Source organism: Podarcis cretensis (genome assembly GCF_951804945.1).
Source record: "Podarcis cretensis genome assembly, chromosome: 18".
NCBI lineage: Eukaryota > Metazoa > Chordata > Lepidosauria > Squamata > Lacertidae > Podarcis > Podarcis cretensis.
The window spans coordinates 6,842,900-6,858,289 of NC_137188.1; the positions used below are offsets into that span (position 1 = coordinate 6,842,900).

At 46.1% G+C, this 15,390-nt stretch overlaps 1 protein-coding gene across 1 annotated transcript in view; it reads right to left on the reverse strand.

Annotated features, from left to right (window-relative positions):
* Positions 1-3,469: 3,469 nt before the first annotated feature.
* The window catches only part of ZBTB7A (zinc finger and BTB domain containing 7A), a 66,425-nt gene continuing 54,504 nt past the window's right edge, over positions 3,470-15,390 (reverse strand). Inside the window, exon 3 of the mRNA XM_079960714.1 lies at positions 3,470-9,776. Within this exon, the coding sequence (XP_079816840.1) occupies positions 9,320-9,776 (457 nt within the window). The 3' untranslated portion in view covers positions 3,470-9,319. The remainder of the gene's footprint in view (positions 9,777-15,390) is intronic.

Below are 15,390 nucleotides of genomic sequence, written 5' to 3' on the forward strand. Positions count from 1 at the left end.
GGTTGTGTTTTTTAAAAAATATATATATACAAGAACAGAAGGGGGGGGAAAACAGTCGCGTTGTTCTAATTATATATTTATTTTTAAGCCCCCTCCCCACAAAAAAGTGCATTTTATATATGTTATATATATTTTTATATATTTATATCTATCTATCTATATATCTATATATATAGATATTTTTTTCTGTACTCATTTTCCGACTCCCCAACCCCCACCCCCTTCTAGCAAACCCCCTTTATCAAACATACAATCTCTGGAATGTCTTTTTTTTCTGTGCTTAGCTTTGCCTCGTTCGACAACAGTAAATTAGTCATTTAAGGGTTCGTGGCGGTGTTTTTAAAATATGGATTTTATATATATATATAGAGAGAGAGAGAGAGTGCTCTGGCGAGATCGTTCTCTGTATAGCTAACGGCGACGGCAACAACAGCAGGAAGAAATTATTAAGCAAGGTGGGGGCCCAACACACCTGACGTTAAGCTCTGCTTTTACCTTTTGCATATCACAAGAGATGGAGAACCTTGCAGCCCTTCTTGGAGGATGTTGGACGACACAGCTCCCCATCTCTTCCCTGAACATTTGCTGTAGCTGCTGGGTCCCCCAGACACCTGAAAAATTGGGTGTCTAGAAGAACAAACAAAAAACTTAGGAACCCGCTCCCAGAATGATGTTTGAACTGTCCCTTCGTTGGGTCACTCTTAAGTCATTCCACAAGCGGAACAGCTTCCGCTTCTGCAATTCAAGGTCCCCCTCTCTCTCCTTCCCGCCACCCGGTATACCCCCAAATTTGTTGTGGGGGTTCCTCCAGTTATCTGGTGGTGGGATTTTGGGGGGGCACCCAGGGGGAGGAGAGAGAGAGGGGAAGTTCTGCGTAGCGAGCGGAAGCCGTTCCCACTTGCGGAATGACTTCAGTTGCCGTCGTTTCTGAGAAGCTTTTCTCTCCAAAGGATGAGAAAGGGGAGCTTTCAAGGGGGTACAGAACTAAATGCAAACAAGCTAGCAAAATGCTCTCTTGCAAAGAACATATTTTTTTAAAAAGAACAGCATCTCTCCCCCCACCCCCCCTGAAAAAAACACCCAGCGTCAACAAGAACATTCCGGGGCGCTCTTCTTAACTTAAAAATTTATAGACATTAAATGTTGAAAATATAAATAAGATATATAGATTTCATTTTTAAATAGCAGAGTCGGGCTGCCTGACCTGGAGAGAAGGAGGGAAAGCAGCACGATTATAGGGTAGCACTTAGAATTTGCGGGGGCGCCAAGAGGCTTTTGATATATAGCCTCGCATCACCGACGCGGAAGAATCGCGACGGGCCTTTCCTGACGACTTCGACCGAAGCCACGGGAGAAGAAGAAGAAGAGATGAATTAAGGCCAAATCAATTTTTGGAAGCATGGAAGATTCTCCAACCCACCTCCCCAAACTTAGCCACTGACGGCGAGGGGAAAAAACCCCACCCTCCATTTCCTCAGTAAACCTAAGCAGCTATTCCATACAGCTCTTTATGAAATGTCTCGGGTGGAAAGCAAAAACTGGTCTAAAGTGAATAAAGAAGTAAGCCCCCCCCCCTTTAAAGCAGAGGATAATCCCTTTCCGTACATCACCTCTCACACACACCCCAATTAAAAAAACCACACATATCTGAAGTCCCTGCCCTTTTCTTTTTTTTGCAAACAGTCTCCAACATATCCTCTTTTTTTAAAGTGCAACAGAACAATATTCCCCCATTGGATCCAACGGGCTAGTGCAAAAGAAGGAAAATCCTTAAGACATTTTTCAAGACGCTGTATCCTTCTTTTCTGCTTAAGGCTTCTTATTTTTTTTTGTGGGTTTGAGCTGAGGCGAGCGGGGAGCGGGGTGGGCACAGCTTAGCCAAACCAATGTCCTCTCCTAAAATTCAGGCAGATCCGTCTCTGCCGCAATTTGAGAACCCGATTTCCTTCCACACGGGAGAAAATCAGCAAGCGAAGAGGCAAAATGTCAACTGGGCCCAGGTCCTTCTCTCCATCTATCTCCTCCACCTGGACCAGGAAGTTCTCAAAAGGTCTCGCCAACTGAGGGTCTCCTTTTTGGAGACGAGGAACACTTAAGAACCAACGGGGTTTGCTAGATGGTGGACCTAACTCATGGGCAACTCAAGCGTTGGCGAGGAAGAGTTCGTGGTCAAGAGTGTAACACCCAGGGAACAACAACCTCCAACTTCACGATGGTAGGTTCCCACCAACTCCTGACTCTGGGGTGCAATAAATTTTAGTAGGCCAACCTGGTTGCAGAGGTTCCTCTCCGGGTGTGTCCTTGTACGAAGAACCTCACAGCCTGAGCCAAAGAGGGCATGAATTTATTTCGGAAATTAGATCAGAACGCCCTAGAGATCTGCCCCTTCTGATCTTAGCTGGGGGGTTGCAATCTTGACAACGCAGCTGCGCCTTCCCCACGTCCACAAACTCACCCCTTTACATTCACGCAAATGACATGGTTTTGCCAGGAACAGCCAATGCCAGCTCACCAGTGGAAGAATTGTCAAGGAAGCAGCTTATACAGCAGGGCGGGAAGGTGCAAACAGGAAGATTGACGGCTGTCACAGGATCAATGGCAACAGGAGGGTCTGTGTGTCCCCTTCCAGGTCAGCAGGAAAACTGTGGCCCCCAAGCCCTGCACACATTGCACCCCGCAGAGAGTTGCAAAAAGCTCTCGCTTCTCAGACTGAAACCCCTTCGGTCATTATCAGGCCAAATAGACTTTCAATAGAACTATTCCCCCCCCCCTTATTATTATTATTTGCAATGGAATCCAATCATTTACAGAGATGTCTCTGCATGCAGACTCCCACACAGACATTTTGCAAGCAACTCGACTTTTCCTAAAACTCCAATGGCTGGAAGTCAAAAGCACAGCAATGGAGATGGGGGAAAACAGATCGGAAGGTGCCGACGTAGAAGACACACACATACCCTGAAAAAATACAGCTTCAACCACTTGAAATTAACATTTGATAAATTAAGTTGTTGGGTTTTTTTGGGATCGTGAAATTCAAGAAAGAAAAAACACGAAAACAGGCCAGCCAAGTAGGGAAACATTGTCTGTTATGTGTATTATCGTTATTATTATTTTTGTCGCTGATGTCATTTTAGAAGCATTTTTTCCTTCTTTTTTTTCCTGAAATACGGTAATATAACCAATAGTTTCTTTGGCAACACTTTACCACAACCTGGATCTTATTTTTAAAAAATAAAATAATAATAATAAAAAATAATAATATTTTCTTTCTTTTAAAAAAAAATCGAACACCTTATATACAGTATGTGATTCGAGGAATAGGAACCTTGCATGCGAAGAGATGTCCTTTTTGTGTGTGTGTGTGTTTGTGATCACTTGTACAAAGAAGGAATAAGAAGGTTAAGGCAAAATGTATTCAGAGGTTCAGGCCTCCCTACACGGAGAAGGTACATAATTTTCTCTCTCGTTTTTTTCTTCTCTCTCTCTTTTTATTTTTAGTGCAAACGCTTTAAAGGCTTGTGTTAAAGTGTTGCCAGCACTCCTGCTCGAAGCTTAGACCCCACACCAAGCAACGAACATCGGACCCCCGTTCCGCGCCCCTTACCCTTTCGAGGGCCGCGCGGCGCGGAAGTTCATCTAACAAACAAGGTGCGGTATCTCTGCTCAGGAAAACGAAAAATAAAAATAAAATAAATGGGATCAGGACACAGGTATATACGCGGCGGAACCAGCCGGCGGGTTCCGCCACGACGGCCACGCTCTTTCCAAAGCGTCCTGGGAACTGTAGTTTGGGCGAGGGCGCCGGGAACTCTCCCTCGAGAGATACCCCAACCCTCCCCCTTCTTAGCCCTTCCCCTAACGCAGAACTACGTACAGTTCGCAGGACTCCTTGGGAAAGAGGGGGTGGCGGCCGCTGGTCAAGCATCAAGGACGTGGCCTTAGGTGGTGGTGGCCCCCTCCTGGCCAAAGTTCTGCAGAGACCGAAAAGGAAGAGGGGAGGGTACTCCTGAGATGGAGGAGGTGAGAGGGATACGAAGAGGGTCATGCACAGGAAGGATTTGCACAGGGATGCTGGCCAAGCAAAAATAAAATATTGTGGCGTCTCCTCTGGCCCAAGCTTGCAATAGCGGCTTGTGCAAAGGCTAACTTGGGGGGAGCGCACAGCAAAGGGGTCCCCGGTTCTGCATGGAGACTCAGCCTCAAATGATCACGGGGACTGGACACAGATTTTGGAATTCCACCTGGTCTTCTGCCATTTTCTGGGCAGGACAGGGTCCCGTTGGGATTAAAAAACAAGGCAGTGGGAGGGGGGGGGAGAGAGAGGGATTTGGCTGCTATTTCTTAGGTGTCCCAAAATAATAAAAAAAAATTAAACCCCAAAGAACAAAACCCACCCTGTTCCTACGGTTTGAAAACACCCTGACTTTGAAGAGAGAGAGAGAAAAAAATTAAGAAACTGACTGATGGAGCTCTGGAATATTGGATATTGATTGGTTGTTAAGTGGCTTGGTTGAAGTGGGGGGAGAGATTTTGGACGGGGAGGGGGAGATAGATGGGTGGGGGGGGGAAATACACACAAAACATAAACAGTCATGGAAACAAGGAGGTGTAAAACAAACTGGTAGAGATACCACAACTTTTGATTACAATAAAGAATCTCATGTATCTATCTATTTACAAAGTCCACGCTAATTTTTGCATATGCAATCGTTTTTTAAGTCAGTGCTAAGCCGAGGTTCTCTATGGAAGAGAAATATTTTTTGGGGGGTGTCGGTGATGGGGGCCACAACCATCCAAGCGCCAGGACCTCCTCCAATTTGCTTCGAATGGGCCGGATCCATAAAAACGATGGAAAGATCCCAAACCGGCGTTTGTCCACCAAATTTGCCGATTTATTTTAAAGCCATTCGATTTGCAGGGTTTTGTTTTTTGTTTTAAAATAGAAACAGACCCTTGGAAAGTTTTTTCCGCTCCCCATTTGCAAGAGTTGTTATGGAAGGCAAATCTGCTCCCAATTCAGTTTTTTATTTTTTGGAGACTTTGCAAAAATAAAATAAAAATCCAGTCCCAAACTATGAAACCAAGATGGAAGCTGTTCTGCACAGATTGCCTTCCGATAACCAGCTTTTGGGTATCTTTCGCCACTGTTTCCCAACCAGACTTTTCCTGCCGGCTCCTAAATTGGCTTTTTCACCCCTGGACTGGGGAAGTGGAGATCTGTTCTCTGGGTCCTGAAAACCAGGCTCACCTCCACACATATTCCATGGAAAAATGGACTTTTCCTCCCCATTCTGCATTAACCTCAATTCGCTTGGGTCTTGCTCAGCTTTGAAGCGTTAAACTCAGGTCTGAACCCTGTTTTCCCAAGGAGGGATGAGCGACGCTGACCCAAAGCACTTGGGGGGCGAGAGTTGAGGAACGGCAAATGAAACCGGACATCAAATTTGGAATCCAAACCGCCCTTAAAAGCTCGTTGTTTTAAAAATAATAAAAATTATTATTTATACTCTGCCCATCTGGCTGGGTTTCCCCAGCCACTCTAGGCGGCTCCCAATCGAGTGTTAAAAAGAATACAGAATATTTTCAATTTGGAGGGTTTTTTGGGGGGGTGTTTGTGCAAGAGATGGGGGCGAAGCATTTGGAAGGAAAGCCGGCACAAATACGAGCCAAGCTGCAATTTCCCCCATCGAATGGAGCCCTCAAAACCCAATTGAAAACAGATTTTGGGGCAGGAGGTCGGTGGGAACCAAGGTCTCGAAATCTCCTTTCTCGAGGACGGTGGTCCTGGGAATGATGGTTGTGGCCGGATGAGGGGAAAACCAATTAGAAAACGGACAGGCCAGCACTGGCAATAAGACATAAAAAGGAAAAAAAATAAAAATAAAAGAGGGCTGGGGTGGAGAAACCATACACAAAATAACCCAATGATTCCTGCCTAAAAATTCAAGCTTCCATTTTTGTATTTTGTGTTTTTTCCCGAAGTGCAAATCACTTCCGAGGGCTACTTTATTCCTCTAAATTTTGCTGTGTCACAGAATCTAATTAACTCCAGTCCTCCCGATTTTATTTTATTTTTCTACGTTTCGCTTTGCTCCTGGTCTCAATCCACGAACCAAAACGGTGGATTTCATTTTAACTCTCTTTCTCTCTCTCTCTTTCTTTCTCTCAAATATATAGATAAGATAGATAGATATATACATTTGTTTTGTTTTTTTTTCTCTTACAAAAATAAATTCAATTTTAGGAATTATTTTAATAAAAACAACAAACAACAATAAATTTCTTTCTGTAGAAGATGGTTTCGACGTGTAAACATATTCGTTTCTTTCTTTTATATATATATATATATAGATATATATATTTCTTTTAAATTAAGATAAAGTGATTTCAAAGTACCCGTTCCATTTCAAAGTGCTAAGACTTCTTAAGTTTCTAATCTTTTTTTTTTCTGTGTGTGGGGTTTTTTTATTGCTTTTTTTTTCTATATTAAATAAAACATCCGCGTCTTCCCACCCAACCCATTTTATTTTTCTTTGTTCCTCCCCCTCACACTTTCCGGTCACAAACAAACACACACACACTCCCCTGTTCGGTTACATTCGGCAAAACGGTTCACCTTTTCTCTCATATTTAAATTAAACGAAAAATCTTTAAAAGTGCTTGCAAAAAAAAAAAAGACGACTTAAATCTCTCTTTCTCTCTTTTAGAATCTTTTTTTTTTTTTTTTTTTAAACTGTGCATTTAGAAAATTCTGAAATGGATAAAAAGGTGTCCTTGGTTTCTTAGCTGAAGAGGGTCCTAACGCTTTTTCTGATAAACCTGATAGAACAGCCACTGCGTTATCAAAAATGCTATTTTCTTCTACATCAGATGGTTGGTCTGGGAAACAGGATTCGGTGGGTCACCACAGAAAGCAGCTTGGACCACAAACCTTGCCTTGGTCCAAACCAATGCCCCCTTTTTCATTTTTTTTTTTTTTAAATGAGGCTCCGTAAAATCTCAGTAACTCAGGGGGCGTAAACTGGAAGATGGGACCCGACTTGAATAACCCACAATTTCATTTCAGTGCGTTGGCTGGTCCTGGCTTGGTTTTTTGTGCTAGGCATATATATTTCTATAGTACCAAAAGGCGTAGGAGGACTGGGGAGTGAAAGGTGGGAGGCGGCCCAGGGAACTGCACCCCACTGGACACAGAGGCCGCCCGGGTCTATAGCATCGCCGCCAACTCAGTTTCATGGCTGCTCCTTGCAAATCCCAGCCCCCAATGCCTATTTTGCCCTTCTGCCAGCAAGCCCCCCCATGAGAACTCTTAGCGAGAGCCCCGTGGGGTGGGAAGGGAGGGCTCCCCTCAACCTGAGGTGCTCAAGGAGGTCGAAAATGCAACCCCTGAAGAGGCTAAAGGCATCGCAAGCTCCCGCAACCCTTTAAAAAAAAGTCCTGTTCTTTTTATCCAGGAAGCTTTTAAGTCAAGGTGCAATAGCTCCAGGTTTTCTGCACTCAAAACAGAGCATTTCCCACGACCACCTGGCCGAAATCCTTGCGCTACTGGAACTCAGGTTTCCCATAAAGGGTGATTTATGATCAAGGCTGAACCTGATCAGCACAAAGGGGAGGGGGCATTTTTAGAAAGTCGGACCATGCGAGGCAACTTCCTGCCTGCAAAGCGTAAGGTCTAGTTACAATATGCCCTTAAATTTGCAATATGCAATGCGGAAGAGGCACAGTGCTGTGTTTAAGGACTGCAGCAGCGAATTGCTGAACCCCAAAGGGTTGTTTCCAGCCAAATTCTACTCACGAGTAGAAATTAATGAGCCCGAGTTAAGACATGACCCTCAATTTAGATGGGTTCAGCCCTGAGTAGAGGAAGCGTAACGCTTCTCTGTGCGGCAACTTACTTTATCCGTGAACAAAATTTGGTTTTATTCCGCAGGGCACACAAGACGCCGCCGGAGCAATGCTAAGTAGCAAACATTTAATCGACAAAAGTTGTTCACAGGTGGATAAGACCCTCCGGCACAGTCCGGCCAATTGACGACTCAAATGCTGGGGGGGAGATCTTTAACGGAAGCCAAATCGAACGTGGACCAGATGAACAATTCGAAATCTGCGAGCCGATAAGGGCTGGGGATAGCCTCAAACCAGCAGATATTGGAGAAATTCCCTTCCGCTGGTTTGAGAACTGCGGTTTGCAAGCTAAGCGCCGGGACCGCACGATTCTATGCTGCCGGCAAGATAATTTCGACACCTACCAACGTAGGTGAATTTTAGACTTGACGCCCTTGGGGGGGGGGCTGCCGGCGCAGCCTCCTGACCCCACCCCTTTTACGACCAGGGGGTTGCCGTCTGCGGCCGCCCAGCAGGAACGGCGAACGGATTATTTTAAAATCCGTGAGCCTTTTTGAAAAATAAAATTCGAATCGGCCTACATTTGCAGCACAGGAAATCCACCTCCGTCGATTTGCAACGAGAGATTTACGTGACTCCTCAAGATCTTGTGATGGAAAAATCAGGAGCGTGACCCCCCCCCAAAAAGTCTTCTAAGACTCATGCAGGGAGAGTCTAAACGGTTTAGAGATTTGGATTTAGAAGAGCGCCAGGAACCCAGAGGTCTTCCTCCAGAATTTGCCACCCTACTAGAAAACAAAACCCTTGGGAAAACTTAAAACCTCCATGGACATTATCTGAAATGAGCACCTTCAGGATGCGGGTGGGAAGGGTGGGGGGAGGGGAGGGGAAGAAGAAGGAAGTTCCCCCCCCCCCAAAATTCATTGATTCCTCAAGCCACCAACACAATTAATCTCCCTGCTTTTTGTTCCTTTGGAACATTACGCTTGCTAAAATAGATAAAATCTCCAATATAATATATATTTATATATACACATATATATATGTATAAGTTTTAAAACCTTTAACAAACTAAAAACTCTGGAAGCTTCGTCTCGTATTTAATAGACCCCCTCTCTTTCCCCCTTCAACCTGGTTTCCAAAACTTTCCTCTAAACACCTCTTTTCCCCCACCCCCAAGGGCAGGAAAAAAACAAAAAAAACCTTAAAAATTAATCTGCGGCTAACGAGAGGGGTACAACAAACTGCCTATTATTATGGGGAAGATCACAAACAAGATATATATATATATATATATTATAGACTTATAAGGCTATTCTTTTCCTCGCCCCCCCCCCCAAAAAAAGAGCGAGGAAACCCATATTTTAAAAGAGGAACTGGAGGAAAAGTTATAACTAGATTTTGTGACACCTTTTGTTTTTTTTTTCTCGTTACGGGTTGTTTGTTTTTTTGGTTGGTTTTTTTTTTGTTTTTAGGAGAGTTGTTCCGTTTCGCCCTCGGACTTCACCCCCCCTACATTCAACCCCCCCGACGCCGCTTTGGCGCTGGAACTTCCGTCAAAGTGCTGTTCTAAGCCGTCCTGCGGCGCAGTCGCATCCTGCGTTTCGTGGGCCTCCTCGCCGCCCGCCAGGCTCCCGTCGTCGGGGTTGGAAGCCGGGGCGGGGGGCGCGGAAGCATCTCTCACGCGGGGCTTGCGGCCCCTTCGCGAAGGGATGCCGTTGCAGCCATCTTTCTTAAGGTGCCGGTGCAAGTGATCGGAGCGGACGAAAGTCTTGAAGCAGCTCTCGCACTGGTAGGGGCGCAGGCCCGTGTGGACGCGCATGTGGTTCTTCAGGTCGTAGTTGTGGGCAAACGCCGCCCCACACTGCTGGCAAAGGTAGGGCTTCTCGCCGGTGTGTTTCCTCATGTGAACCTTCAGCTTGTCCTGCCTGCGTCGGAAAGAGGAGGAAGGAAAAGTTACGGAGGGAAGATTTAAGACAGAAGTACTGTTGTTCTCTTATGGGACGCGGGTGGCACTGTGGGTTAAACCACTGAGCCTAGGGCTTGCCGATTAGAAGGTCGGCGGTTTGAATCCCCGCGACGGGGTGAGCTCCCGTTGCTTGGTCCCTGCTCCTGCCAACCTAGCAGTTCGAAAGCACGCCAAAGTGCAAGTAGATAAATAGGTACCACTCCGGTGGGAAGGTAAATGGCGTTTCCGTGCGCTGCTCTAGTTTGCCAGAAGCGGCTTAGTCCTGCTGGCCACATGACCCGGAAGCTGTACGCCGGCTCCCTCGGCCAATAAAGCGAGATGAGCGCCGCAACCCCAGAGTCGGCCACGACTGGAGCTAATGGTCAGGGGTCCCTTTACCTTACTGTGGTGGACTCCCTCGTCCTGAGTGGGGCAACTGTGGGCCTGAAGGACCAGGTGCGCAGCCTGGGGGTCATTTTGGATTAATAATAATAATAATAATAATAATAATAATAATAATAATAATTTATTGTTTGTACCCCACCCATCTTACTGGGTTTCCTCAGCCACTCTGGGAGGCTTCCAACAAAGATTAAAAATACATTAAAATGTCAACACGTTCAAAACTTCCCTGAACAGGGCTGCCTTCAGATGTCTTCTGAATGTCAGGTAGTTGTTCTTCTCTTTGACATCTGGTGGGAGGGCGTTCCACAGGGTGGGGGCCACCACCAAGAAGGCCCTCTACCTGGTTCTCTGTAACTTGGCTTCTCGCAGTGAGGGAACCGCCAGAAGGCCCTTGGTGCTGGACCTCGGAGACTCATAGCTGTCCATGGAAGTGCAGGTCAATTCTGTATCCAGGGCAGCTGTCTACCAGCTCCATCTGGTACGCAGGATGAGACCCTCTCTGCCCGCAGACTGTCTCGCCAGAGTGGTGCATGCTCTGGTTATCTCCCACTTGGACTACTGCAATGCGCTCTACGTGGGGCTACCTTTGAAGGTGACCCGGAAACTGCAACTAATCCAGAATGCGGCAGCTAGACTGGTGACAGAGTGGCCGCCAAGACCATATAACACCGGTTCTGAGAGATCTGCATTGGCTCCCAGTACGTTTCCGAGCACAATTCAAAGTGTTGGTGCTGACCTTGAAATCCCTAAACAGCCTTGGCCCAGTATATCTGAAGGAGCGTCTCCATCCCCATCGTTCAGTCCGGACACTGAGGTCCAGCTCCAAGGGCCTTCTGGCAGTTCCCTCCCTGCGAGAAGTGAGGTTACGGGGAACCAGGCAGAGGACCTTCTCGGTGGTGGCTCCCTCCCATCAGATGTCAAGGAAATAGACATCTATCTGACTTTTAGAAGACATCTAAAGGCAGCCCTGTTTAGGGAAGTTTTTAAAGTTTGATGTTTTATTGTGCTTTCAATATTCCGTTGAGAGCCGCCCAGAGTGGCTGGGGAAACCCAGCCAGATGGGCAACATTAAGATAAATTCAACAGTGTAAGTTTTGATGGATGTAATAATGGAATACTGAATGTTTTCGCTTATGCAAAATACGCAGGGATTTATGATACGCAAAATGAACCATGGAAAGAGAAGAAGGGAAGTCACTGACATTTTAAGGTTGTTTAAATTAATATTCTAAATGTGTAAAACAGAAAATCTTATAAATATTATGGGGGGGGGAAGGAAATGAGGTACATTTTGTGACTGGCGCGGTTCCCAACTGAAACCACATGGGGACCTCTGGGTGCTAGGCTGGCGCCTTATACCAAGACCAGGAGGGTCCGCTCTGGACGGCAACAGCTCTCTGTGCTTCCAGACGGGACTTTCCATTCCCAGTCCGAACCTGAGATGCCACTGCGTGCAAAATAAGGTGCTCTACTATGTCCAAGTGGCAATGGTGTTTTTTTTGGTTGTGTGTGTTTCGTGTGTGTGTGTTTTGTGACAGCAGTCACAAAATTAAAAGACACCTGCTTCTTGGGAGAAAAGCAACGACAAACCTAGACAGCATCTTAAAAAGCAGAGACATCACCTTGCCAACAAAGGTCCGTATAGTAAAAGCTATGGTTTTCCCAGTAGTGATGTATGGAAGTGAGAGCTGGACAATAAGGAAGGCTGACTGCAGAAGAATGGATGCTTTTGAATTCTGGTGCTGGAGGAGACTCTTGAGAGTCCCATGGACTGCAAGAAGATCAAACCTCTCCATTCTGAAGGAAATCAGCCCTGAGTGCTCACTGGAAGGACAGATCCTGAAGCTGAGGCTCCAATACTTTGGCCACCTCATGAGAAGAGAAGACTCCCTGGAAAAGACCCTGATATTGGGAAAGATGGAGGGCACAAGGAGAAGGGGATGACAGAGGACGAGATGGTGGGACAGTGTTCTCGAAGCTATCAACATGAGTTTGACCAAACTGCGGGAGGCAGTGGAAGACAGGAGTGCCTGGCGTGCTCTGGTCCAGGGGGTGACCAAGAGGCAGCCATGACTAAGCGACTAAACAAAAAGTGTGTTTTTGTGCATCTCACAGCTTCGAAGGTTGTTAGGGGCATCTATCTGCATGTCATGGGATTCAGGGTGGGAAGGAGAGCGTGGGCAATAACATCCTCCGTGCTTCTCCCCGGTGTTATTTTCATGCCATCTTCCCCCGAGTGCAGCAGGCCGCCCCCCCCCCCGCTTCACCCATCAATCTTCCTAATGCACCACAGTTTATGAACTAGGCTGCAACAGAGCTGCTTTTAATGCATAAGGGACTCTCCCTTCCAGAGGGAAGGGGAGGCGGAAAATAAGAGCAGAGGACATTACGGGGGGTGCAGGGTGGGGAGAAACAAGAAAGGGCATTCAGCATCAGGAGGGGCTGATTTAGACTCTGAGGCTTGCTTCCTCCACCCCAAAGACGGTATTGCACCCCCTCCAAAACTGGAACAGCCAGTGCCGGATTTACGTATAAGCTAAACAAGGGCCCCACTCTCTTGGGGGCCCCCAAAAAATTTTAAGGGAAAAAAACCTGGATGTACATTTCCAAAATATAATATAAAAACCCCCAAATAAAATAAAACCTACATACAGCGACGGTGTTGTGTAGGCTCCTATTTTGTTATGTGCAAATGGCTTTAGATACCTATTAGGTCCGTAAATGACCACATAGGCATATATTCAACACAAAAAACAGCAACAATTTGTTGTTGGCAAAGGACAGCTGGACATATAAAGGGCCCCCATTACCTCCAGTAGCTTAGGGCCTCGTCAAACCTAAATCCAGCCGTGTGCACAGACCCAGGATCAGGGCCACCTCTTTTCATAGCTGTCAACTTACAGATTTGAAAATAAGGGACAACAGCCTCGAAAATAAGGGATCAGCAGCCAAAATAAGGGAACAACAATTACTTTGATAAAATACATATTTTGTTGCGTGCAAATGGCTTTAGATACCTAATAGGTCCTATAAATTACCATATAGCATATATTCAACACACAAAAAAGCAACAATTTGTTGTTGACAAAGCATAGCTGGATATATAAAGGGCCCCATTACCTTCAGCAGCTTATTTAAGGGACATCATCAATAAGGGACAGCAGCGGGACGTGGCCCTGGGATAAGGGACTGTCCCGCCAAATAAGGGACGCTTGACAGCTATGCCTCTTTTTTTCAAGGTTAAATCAGCCACAACAGTGTTAGAAGCTGTGGTTGCCACAATAGGATGTCTAGGTACCCATTTCCCCCCTATGAAATTTGTTGTTATTATGATTCCTCATTTCATTTCTATATTGCTTTATTTTTTAAAGAAAACAATCTCAAAGTGGTCGACAACGCATTGAAATATCAAATCTTAAAGGTAAAGGGACCCCTGACCATTAGGTCCAGTCGTGACCGACTCTGGGGTTGCGGTGCTCATCTCGCTTTATAGGCCGAGGGAGTCAGCGTTTATCCGCAGGCAGCTTCCGGGTCATGTGGCCTGCAGGACTAAGTCGCTTCTGGCAAACCAGAGCAGCGCACGGAAACGCCGTTTCCCTTCCCGCCGAAGCGGTACCTATTTATCTACTTGCACTCTGACGTGCTTTTGAACTGCTAGGTTGGCAGGAGCAGGGACTGAGCAACGGGAGCTCACCCCGTCGTGGGGATTCGAACCGCCGACCTTCTGATCGGCAACAGTGCCACCCGCGTCCCCTATCAAATCTTAACAATCCAGAATAAAATAAATGCCAGCTTCAAGGAAAATATTTCAGATCCTCCTCGAAGGGACATTTGGCTTTCCCCTTATTTATTTACCAGATTAATTTATAGGGCTACCCTATCACGGATACGAGATGAGTGGAAGTGTTTTGAAGAGTACCTTAGAGGGTATAATAGTCAATTTAACCTACAAGTAAGAATGAACATATGGGCAGCAGATAGTGTTAAAGGAAGGAAGATTTGAGACGAAAATGGGTGGAATAAAAGATTATGCAGCCGGCGAAAGACAACCTAGAATGCCATGCAGAGATGGACTGTGAAGTCCAAAGATAAGAGACAGTGACCAATATTGTATGATGCATACCGTCTTTTTTGCTCTATAAGACTCACTTTTTCCCTCCTAAAAAGTAAGGGGGAATGTGTGTGTGTCTTATGGAGCGAATGCAGGCTGTGCAGCTATCACAGAAGCCAGAACAGCAAGAGGGATTGCTGCTTTCACTGCGCACCGATCCCTCTTGCTGTTCTGGCCACATCTGTGCTTAAAATTTCGTACGGCTGACCTGCAGAAAACTTGGCAAGTTCATTTTTTTAAAAGTCCCAACACGTTCAAAGAGAAGCGAACTAATTCAGTTCGCAGTTCAGTTCCAAATGATCTCTGGCAATTCCACCCCACCTGCAGCGTTTAGATCAGGGGTCAGCAAACCTTTTCAGCAGGGGGCCGGTCCACCGTCCTTCAGACCTTGTGGGGGGCGGGGCGGACTATATTTTGAAAAAAAAAAAATTGAACAAATTCCTATGCCCCACAAATAAACCAGAGATGCATTTTAAATAAAAGTGAGGTAGGAGAACTGGGGGGTGGGGGTGGAATCACACATGACAAGCTTTGCGCCGCTTTGGTTTCAGCTAGTACGTGGTTAGAAGACTCTGAATAGCCCGGGACACAAATTTTCACGGCCCTCTAGCAGCTATGGTGGCTCACTGACCAGAGGTTGTGTATTTTGTGTTAACTCTGGAAGTGTATACAGTTGAACCTTGGTTTTGGAACGCCTTGGTACTTGTACGTTTTGCCTCCCGAACGCCGAAAACCCAGAAGTAAATGCTCTGGTTTTTGAACGTTTTTCGGAACCCAAACATCTGACGCGGCTTGAGTGCAAGAAGCTCTTGCAACCAATCGGAAGCCGCACCTCGGTTGTCAAATGTTTCGGCAGTTGAACGGTCTTCCGGAACAGATTACGTTTGACAACCGAGGTTAGACCGTACTTGATTCTTACCCAACTGAGCCTCCTAGAGCAGAATATGCATATAAAGACATTGACATCTAGCTGGGAGGCAGGAAAAGCGGTCGAAACGCAGCACCACTCACCTCAAGAAACATAATTCAGGCCTATCTGAAATTCACTTCCAAGCATTTCGTGTGGCGTCTCCCCTTC